Source organism: Fusarium oxysporum, chromosome 8, assembly GCF_000149955.1.
Source record: "Fusarium oxysporum f. sp. lycopersici 4287 chromosome 8, whole genome shotgun sequence".
Classification (NCBI taxonomy): Eukaryota; Fungi; Ascomycota; class Sordariomycetes; order Hypocreales; family Nectriaceae; genus Fusarium; species Fusarium oxysporum.
Window position 1 is genome coordinate 3,106,639 of NC_030993.1, and position 17,657 is coordinate 3,124,295.

A 17,657-nucleotide genomic window follows, 5' to 3' on the forward strand; every position below is an offset into this window, starting at 1 on the left:
TGAGGATAGTTGTCTCTATGATCATGTGGCAGAGTGAGGATAAACGACGACTTCGAACCAAAGATGGAACTATCGATTGTATTTACTTGTTTGTTTGTTTACCTTTTAACTGTGACTGCTCAGCTCAAGAGATCACCTCTCCTTTTTGTCTCGTGACTATCATCTTCGTCCCATCTCAGCTTGCATCCTCGAATCAATTGAACCTCTTGCTCGCTTCATCCGCAGTCTCGTCGTCGTTGGCTCATTTTCACATTTCTCCTCAGCACAAATTTCCCGCCAAAAAGACACCCTCGTAAACTACTTCGTAATCCAGCTCCCCTATACCAATCATACCCACGGCACTCTTTGGAAGGGGGTCCTCCAGTAGGTGGGCTCATCATTGTTTGCACGTTCTAAATCTCTTTCTTTTGGTATGGGCTCAACACATTTCTTGGTCTCCGGGGAATCTTTACTCCTGCCCTGACATGAACGAGGAAAGGGATATAACAAAATGGGGGTAGAAACAACTCCAATAACTCAGATCACTCGTGATACGTGTACGACATCCTTTAGCTGGCACCGCCGTTAGGGGCGCTGAGGTTGGCCGCCATCGCAGCAGCCTGTTGTTGAGCGAGAAGCTGAGCTTGCTGGGCTTGCTGCACCTGCTGTGCCGCGATCTCATCGGCCTTGACCATTACCGACTGAATCACATTCTGATCATCAGCTGTGAGGTGTCCAGCCAAGCTGCTGTAAAATTGGGGTTGCTCTTGTTGCATTTCTATCAAAGTCAGCAGTGTCGTTAACGACGTGTACAAGATTGACTCACTCATTAAAGTGCCGCGGAATAATTGGTAAGGCTCAATCTTGTCGAGCGGCGACTCGAGCAGAACAGAGTCCTCGCCAAGATCGTCCTCCTCGACGTCATCAATCGCTCGGCTAAACTTCTGGGCCTTTGTTTCATTAGCGTTATATCATAGTCACTGCGTGGGATTGTACATACCTCCTCGTTCAAGAAGTTGAGATAAGCAGTGCTCTCGTCTTTGGACTCGCTAGTCTCGCCTGTCTCCTCTTCCTCCTCAGCGTTCCAGTTGGCCTCGTCGTCATCCCACTCATCTTCCTCGCCGTAGTCATAAGTGGACTCGAGGTGGAAGTCGTCACGGAGAGCCTCATCGCGATCTGTCATCTGTTAGTTGTGACTCGATGGCACTAAGGGCATAGAAAACTTACTCTTCTGAGCGGCAGGGAGGGAGCGGAATAGTTCAGTAATGCCTTGAAGCAATCTTGGCCAGCCAACAGAGACACTGGATGGCACGTGCTCAGGGTTCAGGCTAAGAAGAGCTGAGATGGCAACGATGCAAAGCTTCTTGTCGTGAACACGGGTGAAAGAAGTCATGCTGCCAAACCAGAGACTGAAGAAACGGTTTGTCCAGCCCTTGTTCTCAAGGACTTGAAGGGTGAGAAGTGGGTTGTAGTGGATCGAGTTGATAACCATCTCCATGAGATGGATGCGGTAGCTCTTCACCTTGACGTCTTGGTTGGCAAGGATGCTCATGGCAATGTTGATGAAACCCTCGACACAGCTATCAATCTGGCCCTTCAAGCTAAGCATCATGGCCTCGGCCAGTTTGCAAGCACATATCCTCTCGACACCTCCCTGAATACTGTCGGTGAACATATCAGCGACCATGGAGTAAAGGGCCTGAGTGTACTCGGGCTTCTGAGCGAGCTGGGGAGCACCAAATTGGACAAAGTTGTCCAGAGCAGGCAGCATATCCTCGAGGTAGTATTCAGCACCAGCCTTGAAAGTAGTGTGAATCAACTCGAAGGCCTGCCACATGGTGGGAGAAATGGACTTGGCAGCGAATGTGCAGCTATCGATGATTTCGAAAACTTCGTTGTAGAGGTCATAAAGCTTGTTCTCCAAGGTAACCTTGATGACGGGCATAAGTACAGCCTCAATGTGGAGCAGGACGTCAGGAGTGCTCTCGAGTGTGAGAATCAGAGTTCCGATGGTCTGCAGGACACCAAGAGCAGTAATGCTCTTGTCGTCATACTCGTTGTAGAGCTCACCGTCATCGCCAACTTTGCTCTCCTTCTCGAGAAGCTCGCGCACAATTCTCATGTAAGTGTCTCGGAGCTGCTCGCTCAATGCGACAGCAAAAGGAGTGAGCTCAGTGGCGAAGACCTCGACAAAGTCCTCCATGACGTTCGCGAGCGCATCGATATCAGCCTCGTTGGCAAGCTTGAGCAACTGCTGCATAATCGTGGGAATGTTTTGCTGCATGCTTGTTCGAATGACATCGTGGCGGATAAGAGGCTGGAGAGCGAGAGCGGCTGTGACACGAACTGGGAGAGCAGGGTCGGCCATACAATCCAGGATGTGTCGGTAGATAGTAAGGAGGTTGTTCTGATCTTGGAAGTTGAGCTGCTCAAACTTCTCGATGGTGTCGCAAGCACGAGCGCGGAGGTAGCCCTGTGGGCTGGTGAAGTCGGGGAAGACATAACGGACGAGGAAGTATTCGACCTGATCAGCAATGGGGCTCTTCTTGCCCAGAATAACAGGTGCCAGGGTAGCGATCATGCGCAGAGCACCCTCCTTGGCAATGTGGTTCTTCTGATCATCCGCAGCCTGCTCGTACTCGGTGACAACAGCATTGACGAACTTGAGAATCTCGAAGGTCTCCTTGCGACGGTTCTTAGTAAGGTTGACGAGAAAGTTAGTAGCGGCGACATCAGGAGCAGACGCTTCCTCGAAGTAGTTAAGCTTTCGGTGAAGGTACTCGTCGGGCTCATCCTCGAACTGCTCGACATCCTCCTCGGTAAGGCAAAGAACAGGGAAAACGAAGTGAGTAACAAGGTTGGTAAGATGAGGCTTGAGGTGTGTCCACATCTCCTTGGGTCGTACAGACTCGTCGAGGAAGACCAGAGTATAGGAAAGGCAGGGTCGGCTGAGCCAAGAGGTTTTGGCAACCCATTTCTCGATCTCTTGGAGGTAGTGCTTGAGGATCTCGGGGGCAATGTTCGCGGTGAAGTCCTTGGCGAAAGCAAGTGCGTCTTCGCCCTTACCAGGACTGGCAGGATTGCCATGCCTGTAGATTACATGTTAGCCAAGACTACTGACATTTGACAGATGTAAGCAATCCTACCGAATGAAGAGGCGGTTCAGGTTGAAGAAAGCCCATTTCTTGGCCTTCCACCAGTGATGCTTCTCACGTTCGTGCTGATCACCCTGCATAGCATTGGTAGGGCAAGCCTTGGAAACCGTGTGTAGGAAAACAGTGCACCAAGCGATGTTGGTGTCACGTTGTCGTAGCGAAGGCGAGAGTTCCAACTGCGAACAAGGTCAATACGTGGCTCATGAGCAAATATATCATATCCAGGGGAGTGCGCACCCATGTCGCATGCTTGTAGGCCTTGAGGGCCAAGTGAAGCATCTCACCAGCCTCATCGCTCTCCTGGTTCACCAACTCGTTACAGATGGCGAGAAGACGGGGGAATGTCGCCTCCACAATCTTATCAAAGTGTTGTCGATCATCGCTGTCGGTCGATTTATAGCGGAACGCACGGCAGATGGCGAGCAGACACTGCAGACCAGCAAGAACGGAACCGGGGTTATTCGTGTTTAGAAGCTCGACGGTGAAGTCCATGAACTTGGGCCAACGGGCGGGAAAGTCATATTGGAGGATTCGTTGGAGGACGGGAATGAGCTGCTGGCGGACGAGGGTTTCGGACGTAGCGAGAATTGGCAGAAGGCGGTCTCGTACACGAGCCTTCTCTTCTTCAGGGATTATAGCGGTGGGGGGATCGGGAGAGTACCCCTCATTATTGTACCATGAGCGATTGACACGGTTCTTGACATAAATCACGGCTGGAGTGGAAGTTGGTCAGAAAGTGAACTGATGAGGGAGCGCACAAACAGGCTGGATAGAGGGCACGAGAGTTGGTAGACATACTCGAAAGGCGGACACTAGCCTCCTGTTCGGCTTGTAAAATATCGAGCAGACATTCGAGAAATCCGGGCTGTTCTTCAATCTAGAGAGGTAGACGGGAACAAATTAGCATCTTAGTTCTTTGTGGAATTGGAGGCTGGCGCAAGGGACACAGCTGCACAAAGAGGCGTCGGAGAAGGAAACCCAAAGTAGGGGGAAGAGAAGCCAGCCAGCCAGCCATCGCATCAAAGAGCAGAGCTGATGACTGGCCGATTCCCTACCAATACCCAAGCACAAAGGAGTTCCCTCGACCACCTCGACCAAAGACGCAAACACAAACGCAGGACGCACCTGTTTCAACTGAAGCTCAGCACGCCTTCGACTGTCTGCATCAGGGTCCAAGCTAGTGGCGAGCAAGGACCTCACAGCGGCGGGATCCATGATGAAGGGTGGATATGAAGAGAAGTCGACGTCGAGGCCGAAGGGGATGGGAGTGTGAGGTTGGAAGAAAGGCGGACGAAAGAGGCGGAATCAGGATCTGTCAGGTCTGGATAAGGATGGCGAGCGACGGATGGCGGGGCATCTAGAGACAACCCAAAAAGCACCCAAAGAAAAAGCACAAGCAAGTCCGTCCAGGCCAGGCCAGCTAACTTTAGTCCACAGTCCAACGGCTAGATAGGAGCCACGGTGTGAAGCAGAAGCAGTCTCAAGTCGAGCGAGGTGCTGTGCTGAATTAAGTCGACGCCTTGGGAACGCGACAGTGACTTTTGTTGATCAAGATTTTTTTTACTCTTGGGTGCTTTTTCCTTGAAAAAGAGCTGAAATATTAGGTCCCGATGGACGATGCCAGAGGCCCAAAAAGTTGTAGTCGGCAGAAAGTACCACCAGGGCCGTCCGTGTGTGCGAGTGTCCAGGGGCTCGAAAAGATGGGAAATGGGGGTTCTGATTGGGGCCGGGTAGGGCTCCAGGCCAAGTACGGTACGCGGTGCGGGTTTGTGTGTGGGACACAATTCGGTCACTCGGCGGCGGAAGCTTTCATCAAAGCTGGAGACGGCGTCGGGACGGAGTCGAATGAAGTCAATGAACTGGATGGAGGAGGGGGAAAAAAAACACACGCGCACACTTTTTGGTAGCAGGTGGGTCTATCTGTTTCTCTTTTTTTCTCTCTTCTTTGCTTCTGCGGGTATGACGAGCATTGATATCGTAACGTTGTCGCTATAACGTTTATCTGATGAAGGCATCAAAGGACGAAGCAAGACGATGATCAACGGGTGATTTAGATAGAAGCCCAATTACTGGAGGGCTCTCATTCACTGCCCAGCAAGAGCCATTGATTGATGTAAGGGAGACACATTCACTGCTTACAAAGTCAAAACCCTTGAAAATGAACAGAAAGTCACAATGACAGGCAGCTGAATGCATGCATGCATGCACCAGAACTCAACATAGCATAACATAACATCCAAGGCAATACCAATTGTGGCAGCTCAATGCAAGCGTTCTTATGTTCAACACACTGCAACCAAACAAGCCTCCGAGTCAAAGCAATCCAATTACTCCAGGTAACCGATGATTGTGGTACCTACCGACGCACCAAACCTTGGCGATTGGGTCAAGTACCGTAAGCACCGAACCCATCCACAGCACCTCGCAGAGCAGCACGAGTCTGCCACGAGAAATGCACGAGGTCACCCATGGCAAAATGGATGATCACTTTTTTTAGGTAGGGTCGGGTCAGGCATGTCTCATTTCAGAAAGGCCAACAACCGCTTTTCCCGGAAGATAAGAAGGTACTATCTTGAGGTAAAATTACTAGCACTTGGTGGCATGTCACTGATATTACCGGCGGTCCATCTGAAGGATTCACTTATCTCATGCTCTGTACTCCGTAATAACCTGACAAATCCCCACGATACAAGGACTGTCATAACAACAAGGAGAAAAAAACTTAAACAACAGAACAAAACAACCAAAATAGGCAAAACAAATTAAAGAAAAAAAACCAGTCAAATTGCAGGGTCCAACACCATAATCACTAGTGCCCCGCCATTTCTCTCACCGCTTTTGGCTTAGATGCAGAAACTCCAAATCTGTCGGTTCTTCAGCGGGCCTTTGAGACGTCACGATCGTCATTTCTTTATTTCAAGGGCAGAAACTTCTCTACATGAAGCATAACATGATTCAAGTCTGCAGAATCTGCTCTGTATCCTGACATTAAGTTGTGGCAACTCTTCACCGTTGCATGAATTAATGGCGGCTCAATAGTTCCAGGAAGAGGCTACTGTGAGACATTGGATTGGCTGCATTGGCATTAACCTCATTCATGCGGTTGGAAAGTCACCTGAGCACAGATGTAGAAGCTTTGCAAACATGGCGCCTTTCAATTCTTCTGTCTGTCAAACTCCTGTATGCTTTTGCAGCACTATCTTCAACCTCAATACCATAATGTACAAGCAGCTCCTCAGAGAGAGCTAGGCACCGAACTCGAGCCGCGCTGTGGCATCTCGAGATTCGAGGCTGGCCCTTCCTCATTGAAGTGGTGACCACCACCATTCCAAACTCCCCTCCCACGACACCTCCAAGAACCTTTGACCTGTGATATCGGGATGACTCTCTGGGTTGAGATCCTCTGGAGGCTCGTCACCTGATGAAGCGCGCGTCGAGGAGGTTCGGGTGATCAGGTACAACCCCGGTGGGATCGTACCCGAACTCGAGGTACATGACCTCTCGACCCTCGCCCCTGAGAAGCATAGGTTATTGCAGTCAGCTAAGGCGCACTTCGCCCAATGCTTCTTGGCGACTTCCTGCAAAGCAGAACGGCATACTGGAGATAAACTCTGGCTTGTGCTCCAACTGACAGAAGGTCACCTCAACAACGCCTGCCAGGTCGACAGAGCCTCCGAAGAAGTGCACAATGAAGTATCTGAAGCTGGGAATCGGAGGCATCGTTGAGAATGGGTCAAATTGGTTTCAAGGCCCCGAGGGGGAGGGACTGCGAAAACGATGGCACCAACGCCTACTGGGGCATCACTCCCGTAGTACATTGTTCTTTCTGACCCTTGGAAATGGTCAGCGAGCCCCCAGCTGGTTTCGTGAAGTCGAGTAGCGTGAGCATGGCATATTTCTCTACCTTTACTTGTGCGGACCTGTTCCAGTTTGTTAGCTCTACTGTGGGTATTGGATATGGTTGAAAAGAGCTTACCCCAAGACCGCCGACAACGTTCTGGGTGATGCCTACCCAGACCTCCAACAACTTCTCCCCGTCTTCGAATGCAGTAAACAGGTTGGCTGTATTTGGATCACGACTTTCTGGGCCGCCGTGACCTTCGAGTACATGTATATGTGCTCTGACCAAAATTATGGCTTAGAAAGTCGTGATTCCGACCATGCCTCGCTGGTTCACTGTCACTGAGGCCATTCGCCCAGGCCTGCTTTCAGACTGGAGCCATCGCAGTTGCCGTGGTGCCTGGTGTATGAGATATTTATACAATTGAAACGATCCCACAGTTCTTATATACCATCAACAAATGATTTACTGGAGTACTTTACTGAAAAGCAAACAGGTAATCGATGCGGTCTGTTTCCATTTCCCTGGGCTGTGTACGGTTATAAACGCAAGGAGTTGACTATCTTATCGTGGGCAGGATATATATAAAAGATATGCATAAAATAAAGCGATGAAGTCTAAAGAAACAGACATTACTGACGAAAGACAAAGGGGAGTACCGGTTTTTGAGTCGAGTTGCTGCAGACTCTTTTCTATACTCAAATAGCATCTAACTTGATACGGTAGAGGCAGCCCATTTCTCTTGCGTAACAATCATGTGGCGATGGTTGCTTGATTGAATGTATCGTATATAAAAACATTGACATAAATTAGTCAAGGCTGGTAGTAACGAATCATCTCAGTTGGGCTACTCTCGGTCTAAGACAGGATTATACTGCGTCTATCTTCCTTCCACTCGATGGAAGAGTGTGCAACTACTGTAGTACTGGTCTCTCCAAATTCTGGCGATAACCAACCGAATTGACTGCCTGTTCTGTCTATAATGAGTCCCCTTTGGGATCGTCTTGCAGCGCTACGATAGTATCAAGTTTGTAAGTAGCGTGTTTTGTAGTAAAATAGTTCCAAGCCCGGTCTGGGGATGTCTAAGTAACGTCGACATGGGGGGTTGGATTCCTGTAGTACAACTGGAGGTAGAAAGAGGGACTGTGTGGTGTGTAGAGACAGCTGTCTTCATGAAGTGATAGTAGTGGGCGGAAGACTCCAAATAGCGGTTGGGCGGCGAGTTTGAGGTGAAAAAGTAGGCAGAAGTATTATATGCTAGTCCACTTGCCTTGATAGGCATGAGTGTAGCGTTGGGATATATCTGTCGATTTTGACAGTTCCTGATAGTGGAGGGACTTGACTATTTAGTCGTCGAATAGGAGCCATTTCTCGGCATCTCGTGGTTGTAAGCTGCCCTGGCCGTCGTAGAAAACCTGACACTGGAGGGATGACCACCACCAGTGCAGTTCATCTGTAAAGAGAACTTCGAGACAGTTGATGCCGACAACTGCAGGATCTGTTCCATCGCGCATAATAGGTTCAATGGGGGAGAAGGAGATCTCGACAAGGCGAGGATGTTCATCGATGATTCCTGTAGGATCATACTCAAAGCGTAACCAGACCTGGTCCTGTTTGCCGACGTCGATGGGAGGTTCAAGGCAGTTCAGTCGTACTTCACCAAGAGCCTCATTGTGGCCGTTTTTGTACGTGAGAAGGAGACCAGAGATCCCACGTTTGTCTGGAATTTAGCAGACTGTGATTTTGGAGAGATTGTGTAGGTTGGCGGACGAAAAGAAGAAGGGCTCGACACAATACCGAAAGTCCGGCATTGGTGGCACAATGGTGGTAGGGTCGAAGGGCTGAAAGTCTTGAGCAACGGGACTGGGGTCCTCGAAAGCTAGGCCACCAATACCCATAGATGACATGGAGTCGTAGTAAATTCGGTAGTTATCCATCGCTGGTGTAGATGCTAGTTCCCAGTCAAGGTCTGGGATTGCACCCACGAAGCCTAGGAAGACCTCTCGGCCTTTGCTGGTCCGAAGCTATAGTCTGTCAGTCACTTCGTAACATGAAACAATATGAGATAATTACACCCATCGCATCACCATTGCCGCCAATACTTCCCCGCCAGATCTCGGTAATTGCCTCGTTGTCGTCGAAGGGGGTGTGAATCCAAGCTGCATCGCCACCTGTCCGAGAGTAAAGGGCCAGGGACTTCTCGTCAATATCATGACTGTGAATTGCCATGGTTGTGTGTTCCCAATAAGTCGATATACCGATAGATGACTCTTTCAAGATGACAGGTGCCATTCGCGCCGGATACGAGCGTGGTTCTCCCACCCAACGGATCGCTATGTGGTGGGTTGGGCAGGGCCATGCGATCTGATGATAACGAGGTCCCCGCGATGCCGTGCAGAAAGCGCAAGGGCTTACTGGAGACAGGCTCCGAAGTTTGATCCCCTGTTTGAATATTAGATAGTGGGTTTCATGTCGTGAGTTATAAACTTACATCGTTAGTTGCCATGATCAAGCATCTTCCACATGGGATGTAGATGGCTCTCCACCATACTCCAGCAACTTGTTCAGCTTGAAAGGCATGGTCTAAATGAGCAACTACCAGGCTAACGACACCGAGATGGTTTTCGGCAATGTGGACGACATGCGCCGTTTCTCCCGGACCAAGTGCAAACAGTTCGGATGAGTTGCCTGGCTTCTGTTCCTGACCGTTCGACACAGACGCAACGTACTTCCGTCCTTGAAACAAAGAGAAGGTGACCTTAACTTGGCCCCTCAGAACAAAAGTAATACGGGAAGCCCTACGAAGCATGCACTCGTTCTCCCTCACTATGTAGTGTGAGACCAAATATCGGCCAATGCTTCGCAGGACTTCTGACGTCCTGCTGAGTTCCTGTTCAGCCTTTGTTTCGCCCTGAGCGAAACAAAGCGACAGTCCGTCAGCAATCATTGCCTCTGCCCATCTCGTGATTCTAGCGTGCTCTTGCTTCATTTTTGGTGGCTCGAAGCCAAAGAGCAAGACTCGTTGCAACGCGCCTGAGCCGCGATTTATGTCCATCCGCTCACATCCGTCGTGAACTGCTATAGCTATCAGTATTAGATTCCCGCTTCAAAGTTGAAAGAAAGTGACAATATACCTGGGTCTGGTTCTTCCACGGGCAGGCCGCAAAGTCCGCAGCGCTTGGTTCTCGCAGTATTATTCATCGTGTCCGAATTGTAGTGACATAGAAAAGTTCGATATGTAGGTATGCAAGAAGGAGATTCTACCAAGATTGCTTTTCCTACAAACTTTTTAGAACGATAAAGTTAAGTTGTATTGTTAAATGGGAACATTAATTGGCACTGGCAGCTCCGTGAGCAGTGGCAGGTGGATCCTAAATCGAATAACAGCCTGAACAGTCAGAACACAACATGAGGTACCGAGTCAATGATGCATTGTTCACTTTTGTAGGTTTCATTGAATCGGAATCAGCAGCGCCGTCACAATAGAACCCCTCGTAAAGACTCTCGATATTTGCTGCCTGGTAGATAGGGTGACGCAGACCCCAACGTCAATAGGTATGCTTCGTTTCCACTCGCAGGTCAAAAAGTCCCAAGGCGTTTCGCGGCTACTGGGTTTTCTTCTGAGTTATCTTTAATCTGATTTCGGTTGATCGGCCCGAGTTCCTTTGATTCTCTTGCTTTCGCAAACCTTTTCAAATGATTAGATAAAAAAACAAAGCCAGGGGCATTCTGCTGGAAGGAACTAATGCCCCAGTCACTATTTGCCATCTGGACCACCACAATGATCTCCTGCAGAGAATAAAGGTCTCCGACGATGGAAATACTAGTATCGAACGGTAGCTCAGCCTTCAATTGATCAAAAACTTGAATAAGGCGAGTCTTGAATCAGACCAGGAAGACAGGGTGAAAAGAACAGACGACGCAGTTCAAGTCAAAAAGGCCTTCTCGCATCCTGTGTTGAGGGCATTGACAATGTTTTAGATGTTTACATAAGCTTTGACTTCTGCACATTCCATTGCACAAATATAATGGTTTATCTATCTTTCCATGCACAAGAATCAGTAACCTCTTGAGATGGGGGACTAAGTCCTTGTGCTGGGCATGGCAGTTCCTCGCCCCTTGTGGTATCTCTTTATGTGCTTTGAAACAGAGGATGAATTGTTGTCTTCTTCCCGTACACCACCTGAAAAGTACATTTGCATTTGGTGTCTCTGTGCGAGGCGTTGATATGTTGTTGCAACAGGAGCTTCGCCTGGTGGCTTAACGAGTATCGCACTTCTTCATCAGAGTGCTTGGAGCTGCTGATGCTAGTTCATAAGGACATTTGAGTAGAGCCAGCGGTTTCTTCAGCAGCGTATCTCTTTGATTGATTCTAGTATATTACAACTCAAATAGCCAAAGCAGATGAAGAGAAATGGTTCGAGACATAATGATAGTCATCAAGGAATGCCGGGCAAAAGTCTGTATTGGTCTGGAACCGATCCTGGGGCCCTCCGACCCAGCTCCGAGTTGCGTACTGATGGTCTTCACTATGTATATATGTATAGAGAGGGAGAGAGAGCTGATGGTGGGATTGAGAGAAGAATGCGTTAGAGAGGAGGGGAGAGTGCTGAATTTATAGTCATATCCTGATGACGACGCTGCGATTTGTGTCTTCTTTGCCATAGGGGAATTTTGATTGGTAAATTGCTTGGCTTTACTGCATAAAATGTTTTGACACAGCAACTGATATATCTTAGAGTCAAGCGACTCATGGAAAGGAAACACATGGAGATTTTGTCTATAATCGATGTTGTTCTAAGTGACTGCACAGTAAACTTGACCAATCATCTATTACAAACAATAAAACGCACTGTGATTCCACCGAAGAAGCAATAGCTTGTCCGGATTTTATTTCTTTGCTTATAATTACACCCGGAAATTTGTTATGTATGCTCGTTTGTGTCTGCAGCACGTAGATGCGACAACCTCTCAGTAGAGCAACTGAGTCACAGCAAGCAGACAAACCTTGATCTGCATCTCAATCCCTGACACCTCTTGACCTGCAAGCCATGTTTCAAACTGAGGAGCCCATAAATATTTGGGTTTGTATGTCAAACCTGGTCAAATCCTCTCATGTTCGTTGTCCCATGATCTGATGTCCGATGTGTTCGGATATTTGCATGGTGTTACCTACTCACCGCAATTCAAGATAACCACACGAAGGATACGACTTCAGGAGCTAGGATGTCGTATCCTACTAAATTATCGTGGTAGATTCTTACTGTATGGGTACACCAGTGTCCAAGTTGGAGGGAAGAATGTCCCTGCATTCTAGTGTTGGCAGCTATTTATTGGTTGTCTTGATCGAGTTTGCTATGGATGATGCCGCAGTCAAAGCGTAGAATGCTACGGTATCCAGCCAAAGAGAGCTCTTGTTTAGCTGCTTATGCTTTAAGGTTGGTGACCATGAGAATGAGGCTGGCTGAAGCCGTTAAGCGACAATAGTGTCTGTCAGCTGTTACATCAATGGCTAACAGCTCGACGAGCATGAGCTGAAGGTCAGAAGGGAAGCAAGACATTATACACTGTATAATTGAATCTTATTTCCCCTCTTTCTATCACATGCTCGCAATGCCTTCTTCCATTCATACTCTCCTAATCATCGTATAACTGGTGTTTAATATGGCTTCAACTTCAGAACCACTCACAAAAGGGACATATGCACCTTCGGGTCCAAACGACATACGCGGTCCCTGCCCGATGATAAACTCTCTCGCGAATCATGGCTATCTTCCCCGCGACGGCCGAAATGTTCGTGTTGAAGAAGTCCTCGCAGGCATGGACACAATTGGCCTCTCCAAGCCTCTCGCTGCCGCCTTTGCCAACCCCATCTTTCAAGAACGTGCGCCTTCAAAATTTCACGATGACCCAGTTGTCAAAAAATCTCTTTTGCAAACCATTTTGCAAACTATCAGGGACCCTTGGTCTGTTTTGGGTAAATTTGGTATGCGCAAGCCGGGTCAGCTGGACTCTGAGGGTCACAGGGTTTTGAACTTGGACCAGCTTGGGTTACCCAACACAGTTGAGCACGATATATCTTTAACCCGCCGGGATCATCAACAAGGTGATAACCTCACTCTTCAGAAAGACCTTGTCGAAGATCTCTTGGCGAGCTCAAAGGATGGTCAGACTCTTACTGCGAATGACTTCGCGGAATTTCGCAAGAAGCGCATCGCCAGACAGAAAGAGGATAACCCGGGTCTTCAATATGGGTCTTTCGAACACGATCTTGCGTGTGCGGAGATTGCGCTGATTCTCAATGTCATTGGAACTGGTGATAGTGTGCCATGTAACTATGCCAGGGCCTTTTTGCAGGAAGAGAGGCTGCCGATGCAAGAGGGATGGAAGAGAGAAGAGTCGAGATTGGGTATAATCGGGTTACTCACCAAGAGGAACGGTATCAAGAAGATTATTGGGATGAAATTCAAGTCTTGATGTCATGGCTATCTCTCATTTCACTTCTGCAACGATTCCATCTGGGAAGCTTTTCTTTCATCTTGTTCAAATGATGGAGGCAAGATCAATGACCAAGTTGGTTGGTTTCTACAGAATGATGTCTTTTTACTATATCCACCTAGTACCTAATGTTATGACAACAACTCCCAGTACGACTACTCCCTCCTTTAGTGATGTTGTTTATCCATGGCCCATCCGCTTTCCATCGACAACATGTCATTCTTCCATCATTAAGCTCCTTCCATTTTCTGACGTCTTGACCGAGTTTCTCCGGATAGAAGTGGCAAGTGCGAATACGGGGGTTTCCAGTCATGCGGAGATCGTGACGGGTAGTTGCAGTTTCACCAACGATGGCTCCTTCCTGCGAGATGCAGCCGGCCATGACATTGGAAGGTTGTTGCATTAAATTCGCGCTTTCTGTAAGACGTTTACCTGCAGTCAACCTGTCCAAGGTAATGGAAGGTGTCTTAGCCTCTCTCTGACTGTTTTCTCCTGTCACGACCCATCCATCTCATCTTCTTACTTCTACCATCTCCACTGCTTCATAAGCTGTCATCCAAGAGACAAACCCTTGCAACTCGTCTCATTTGCCGCCTCATTCAAGCCTCTAAATCACAATGCAAAAGGACTATTCAGTCACAATGTTGAGCAACAAGACCCACGGGATACGGCATAAAATAGCTCCCAAAACACTCACCCCTTCCGCAATCCTCAAACAGTGACCAACAAGTAAGTAATATCCGATTATTCCAATGGAGTTGAACGCATAAATACTAACACTGTGTTCGAAATCAGCCAGCTCATCAAGCGCAAGCGTTTGACGCCCGAACACTCGCATACGAAGACGACCAATCGCAAAAACCCAAGCAAACAAATACTAGGGTTTTGTCGAAATACTGGACGATGTGATCGCTCTTGGGACAGTAGATTTTCCCAAAGAGATGATTCAGTTATTTGCTAATTATCTATTCTCATTTGCACAATACCTGGACCACTTTTCATAATCATGGCCTAGATGACTGAATGAGGAATGAAGGGCTAGTGATCACTGCTATCCTTAAGTCTGTGTGAGTCTTGTCAATACCTCAGCAAGATAGATCCAAGAAATGAAAGCATCAAGAATGCGGGCTGTTATCTTTCTAACTCTCGTGGTACAACAAACACTCACCACAAGCCAGGCTTGTGTTTGGTTTGAGCTTGCGCAGCCAACCGACTCGCCTTCCCACACCGTACCGTACCGTGCCGTAGCGTATCGTGCCGACCTTGACGCCATCGTGTCAAGCGACTTCACCGCGAACTATCTCTTCATTTCACAGGGGGGGCCGAGTTTCCATACAAGGCTAGATATGTTGAACGCTCCGCTCTGTCATGCGGTTGCACTTGTCCTCCGGCGCACGTCAGCTTGATCCTGTACCTAGTGCAGAATCTATCTTGTCTTCAGTCCAAGCATGCTAGCCCGATATGCGAGTATCTATTATGAGCTTTACCTGCAGCATATGCGTAACTCGACTCGACCGGGGCTTCCATGCTATGGGCAGGTGCTTGGGTTCCTGTCCTGTCACAGAGCTCTAGCTTCTATCAAGCCTCGGGACGAGCAATAGGTTTGGACTTCATCACACAACTTACACAACTGCCCCGCCCGATGCCGCGGGCTTACCTTTCGGACAAATTTATACACTTTTCGCTGACCCAAACAGCAGTTTTCGGCGTATATTCCCAGAGATAAACAATATGATCGACCAGGTCCCGCATCAACACCACAAACGGCCGACTCGGATCATCATGGTTACTGTGGCCTAGCCTACGGACACCCGCAGCCTTCGAAACTGAGCCACCCGGTTCTCGCAGCACCCTGATAATACAGTACGCACGGGTTCGTACAGCCTGCCAGACGATACCAACAGGGCTTGGTCAACTAGCTCTCTGCCGTGCTTTCACGGCCAATGTTGATGCTGTTGCTCAAGAATTGATACATAAGCCTACATATCGAGAGGCAATCTCCTGCCAACTTGCCAGGGCAAAGGCTTACAAGCACTTCTCAATCCAGTGCCTGACCAAACATTCTAAACTCACCCTAACCCAATACTTATCTTGTCACAATGATCTTCCCACTCAGCTCCGACTCTACCCAGGCTTCCAGCCCTGATCCTGTCGCCAATCCGCCAGCTCAAGCCCCCGAACCAGCTCGCTATCGGGTCTTTCATATTCAACACTCCCCTGGCACTCACAAGATCTTCATTCCAACAAGCTCTCCGCGACCGGCAGGCTATCTCTACCATGTTCTGGAATCTTCAAATCCTGAAGATCCACAGCCTACCATGACTCTGGTCTCCGATATCATCGAGACCCTAGGTCAGGTCGGCACCATTCATGATAGCAGATGTGTGGGCTCTATTGCGTCCCAAGAACTCGACAATGCGTGCGCTACGATCAAGAGTCACCCAAGACCAATCGATCCTTACGAGCCTACCAACGCTCCTGGCAGACCGGGCCGCTGCGAGCTTTGGATCCTCTCTGTGATCGATACTCTGCTTGGGGACGGCCTCCTCCAGCCGCCTCCGTCGGAGCCTACCTCTCGAGCCCATCAACCTCCAAGACATCATCACACAGCTCACTGCACTCACCAACGACTCTACTCGTATCATCCCTACCAACGAAGGAGCCGCCCGGCTTTGGACCGTGAGTGATGTATGCCGGATGCACCTACACTACTGCAAATAATTGAGGCAACGAAGACATCTATTTATTGCTTAACAAAATGCTGGAATTTGACGTGTGGTTTCGCTCGAGGGGAATCTTAATTTGAACGTACGGCAGACAGAAACATGTTGATAGTGATGTGGCCAACTCTTGTATTCATTCAACATACTTTTGCAACAATAATAAATCATGAGATTCAACTCTTCCAAGCATTCCGCCCCAAGCGAATAAGAAACAAGACTCATAAACTCCCTGTATCTCTCCCAAAGCACCATCATGATTCAACAACCATAGGATATAAGACAGACGCAAACAACAGAACGGTCAAAAGAGATGTGTCCACGGGATCTAGGATTAGAAAAAGAACAGAAAAGCAGATCATAGAGCCAACCCGTCTAAGCCTGAGTCAATTCATCCTCCTGCTGCGCCATCCATGCTACCGACCAGGCTTCCTCTCATAGTACCAAGCACACAATCATTCGCATAAAAAAGATCCGGTTCTCCAGTATTGATCAAAGTCCAGTAGTGTCGTGATATATGCATGTACAGCTCCGGAAGTCACGCTGTGCTTGATTGAAAGGTCGAAATGTCGTTCCGATAACTGACTCCATATGCAACACAGTGGGTCCAGGATCAAGGTCTCCACACGCCAGGTTGCTCTAAATTGTCGACTTTCACAATTGCCATGTGGCCAGCAGGGTGTAGCAAATATCCAGGCTTGAGCAAGTTGACTCATCCCAAAGGTTACTCAAGAAGTCGGCCCGCGGTGCAAACAGGAGTAGATTCAGTAGAATCCACGGCAACAAGCGACCTATGTCGCAGACAGTAATGAAGCAAGTTGCGATCCAGTGATGTGAAACGAGAATGAATCCAGATTCGTAGTCATTGAATCACCTTGTTTGCATGTTACCTTGGCTCCTTTGGCATGGTATGTTTAGATACTTGTTTTGTTTCTTTGTGTCCCAGGCAACTCATTGCAGACGCAAATGAGTACCGGTATCGTCAGTGACGAATGAGCAAACCTCGGCTGAGGTAAGTTGTCCAGGTCATAGGATCCAAAGCAAAACATTGCTTGAGTAGGAAGAGATCCAGGCAAAAGCAAACATCCTCATGGAGTGGGTCCATTCCTTGGTCAAGCGGGAGGTATTTGCCAGGTGGTTGATCAGAGTCCAAGATGTCCAGGAAGTCCAGTAAGAGGTATCTGAGTCCAAGGAGTTCATGTGTGCACCTAGCTGCTTGAGTCAAGTCTGGCGAGTCAGTGTCTTTGCGATTCATATCAAGACAAATATCCATGGAAAAGTCCCTAAGTGGAAAGAAACGGGAAGAGGAGGGAAAGCGAGGGGAAGCAAAAATTCCTTTCAAAGGGTTGGCTAATATATACAAGCTCGTTCGAACTCACCTTGCTGTCCGGATGCCGGCCTCTGCCAATTATTATTCCGATAAACACCGCGTCTCGACGGTGGTAAACACCGAAGAATCCGGGA

The 17,657-nt window shown here is 48.5% G+C and overlaps 7 protein-coding genes across 9 annotated transcripts; 3 read left to right on the forward strand and 4 right to left on the reverse strand.

Moving 5' to 3' along the window:
- Positions 1-27: 27 nt before the first annotated feature.
- On the reverse strand, positions 28-4,901 carry FOXG_03641 (uncharacterized protein). 2 transcript variants are annotated; one of them, XM_018381447.1, is made up of 8 exons: positions 4,260-4,901; positions 3,933-4,011; positions 3,372-3,847; positions 3,126-3,310; positions 1,207-3,068; positions 980-1,155; positions 806-929; positions 28-757 (listed from the first exon to the last, which is right to left on the reverse strand). In XM_018381447.1, the coding sequence occupies exons 1-8, from the start codon at positions 4,347-4,349 to the stop codon at positions 549-551; spliced, it is 3,201 nt and encodes a 1,066-aa protein (XP_018237937.1). In that variant the 5' UTR covers positions 4,350-4,901; the 3' UTR covers positions 28-548. The 2 variants fall into 2 exon arrangements, with proteins under 2 accessions (XP_018237937.1, XP_018237938.1); XM_018381448.1 differs by lacking the exon at positions 4,260-4,901 and having other exon boundaries at positions 3,933-4,169.
- A 1,535-nt stretch (positions 4,902-6,436) lies between these two features.
- FOXG_18609 (uncharacterized protein) lies at positions 6,437-6,854 on the reverse strand (the record flags this gene model as incomplete). Its single annotated transcript, XM_018398741.1, has 2 exons — positions 6,437-6,648; positions 6,734-6,854. The coding sequence occupies 2 exons, from the start codon at positions 6,852-6,854 to the stop codon at positions 6,437-6,439; spliced, it is 333 nt and encodes a 110-aa protein (XP_018237939.1).
- A 119-nt stretch (positions 6,855-6,973) lies between these two features.
- On the forward strand, positions 6,974-7,099 carry FOXG_18610 (uncharacterized protein; the record flags this gene model as incomplete). Its single annotated transcript, XM_018398742.1, has 1 exon — positions 6,974-7,099. One exon carries the CDS (start codon positions 6,974-6,976, stop codon positions 7,097-7,099), a length of 126 nt encoding a protein of 41 aa, XP_018237940.1.
- A 1,222-nt stretch (positions 7,100-8,321) lies between these two features.
- Positions 8,322-8,489, reverse strand: FOXG_18611 (uncharacterized protein; the record flags this gene model as incomplete). Its single annotated transcript, XM_018398743.1, has 1 exon — positions 8,322-8,489. One exon carries the CDS (start codon positions 8,487-8,489, stop codon positions 8,322-8,324), a length of 168 nt encoding a protein of 55 aa, XP_018237941.1.
- A 3-nt stretch (positions 8,490-8,492) lies between these two features.
- FOXG_03642 (uncharacterized protein) lies at positions 8,493-10,176 on the reverse strand (the record flags this gene model as incomplete). Its single annotated transcript, XM_018381449.1, has 4 exons — positions 8,493-8,999; positions 9,049-9,417; positions 9,467-10,050; positions 10,110-10,176. The coding sequence occupies 4 exons, from the start codon at positions 10,174-10,176 to the stop codon at positions 8,703-8,705; spliced, it is 1,317 nt and encodes a 438-aa protein (XP_018237942.1). The 3' UTR covers positions 8,493-8,702.
- Positions 10,177-12,463: 2,287 nt separating this feature from the next.
- On the forward strand, positions 12,464-13,632 carry FOXG_03643 (uncharacterized protein). The gene has a single exon (XM_018381450.1). The coding sequence runs from the start codon at positions 12,640-12,642 to the stop codon at positions 13,450-13,452; it is 813 nt and encodes a 270-aa protein (XP_018237943.1). The 5' UTR covers positions 12,464-12,639; the 3' UTR covers positions 13,453-13,632.
- Positions 13,633-13,730: 98 nt separating this feature from the next.
- FOXG_18612 (uncharacterized protein) lies at positions 13,731-16,438 on the forward strand. Of its 2 annotated transcripts, XM_018398745.1 has the most exons (3): positions 13,862-14,202; positions 14,269-14,540; positions 14,652-16,438. In XM_018398745.1, the coding sequence occupies exon 3, from the start codon at positions 15,573-15,575 to the stop codon at positions 16,158-16,160; it is 588 nt and encodes a 195-aa protein (XP_018237945.1). In that variant the 5' UTR covers positions 13,862-14,202; positions 14,269-14,540; positions 14,652-15,572; the 3' UTR covers positions 16,161-16,438. The 2 variants fall into 2 exon arrangements, with proteins under 2 accessions (XP_018237944.1, XP_018237945.1); XM_018398744.1 differs by having other exon boundaries at positions 13,731-14,202; positions 14,269-16,438.
- Positions 16,439-17,657: the final 1,219 nt, after the last annotated feature.

Coding starts and splice junctions, on each gene's coding strand:
- FOXG_03643 (XM_018381450.1), top strand. CDS start 12,640: ATGGCTTCAACTTCAGAACCACTCACAAAAGGGACATATGCACCTTCG.
- FOXG_03641 (XM_018381447.1), bottom strand. CDS start 4,349: ATGGATCCCGCCGCTGTGAGGTCCTTGCTCGCCACTAGCTTGGACCCT. Junction 4,012..4,259: donor CTGAGCTTCAGTTGAAACAG/GTGCGTCCTGCG, acceptor CTACCTCTCTAG/ATTGAAGAACAGCCCGGATT. Junction 758..805: donor ATTCCGCGGCACTTTAATGA/GTGAGTCAATCT, acceptor TGACTTTGATAG/AAATGCAACAAGAGCAACCC.
- FOXG_18612 (XM_018398744.1), top strand. CDS start 15,573: ATGATCTTCCCACTCAGCTCCGACTCTACCCAGGCTTCCAGCCCTGAT.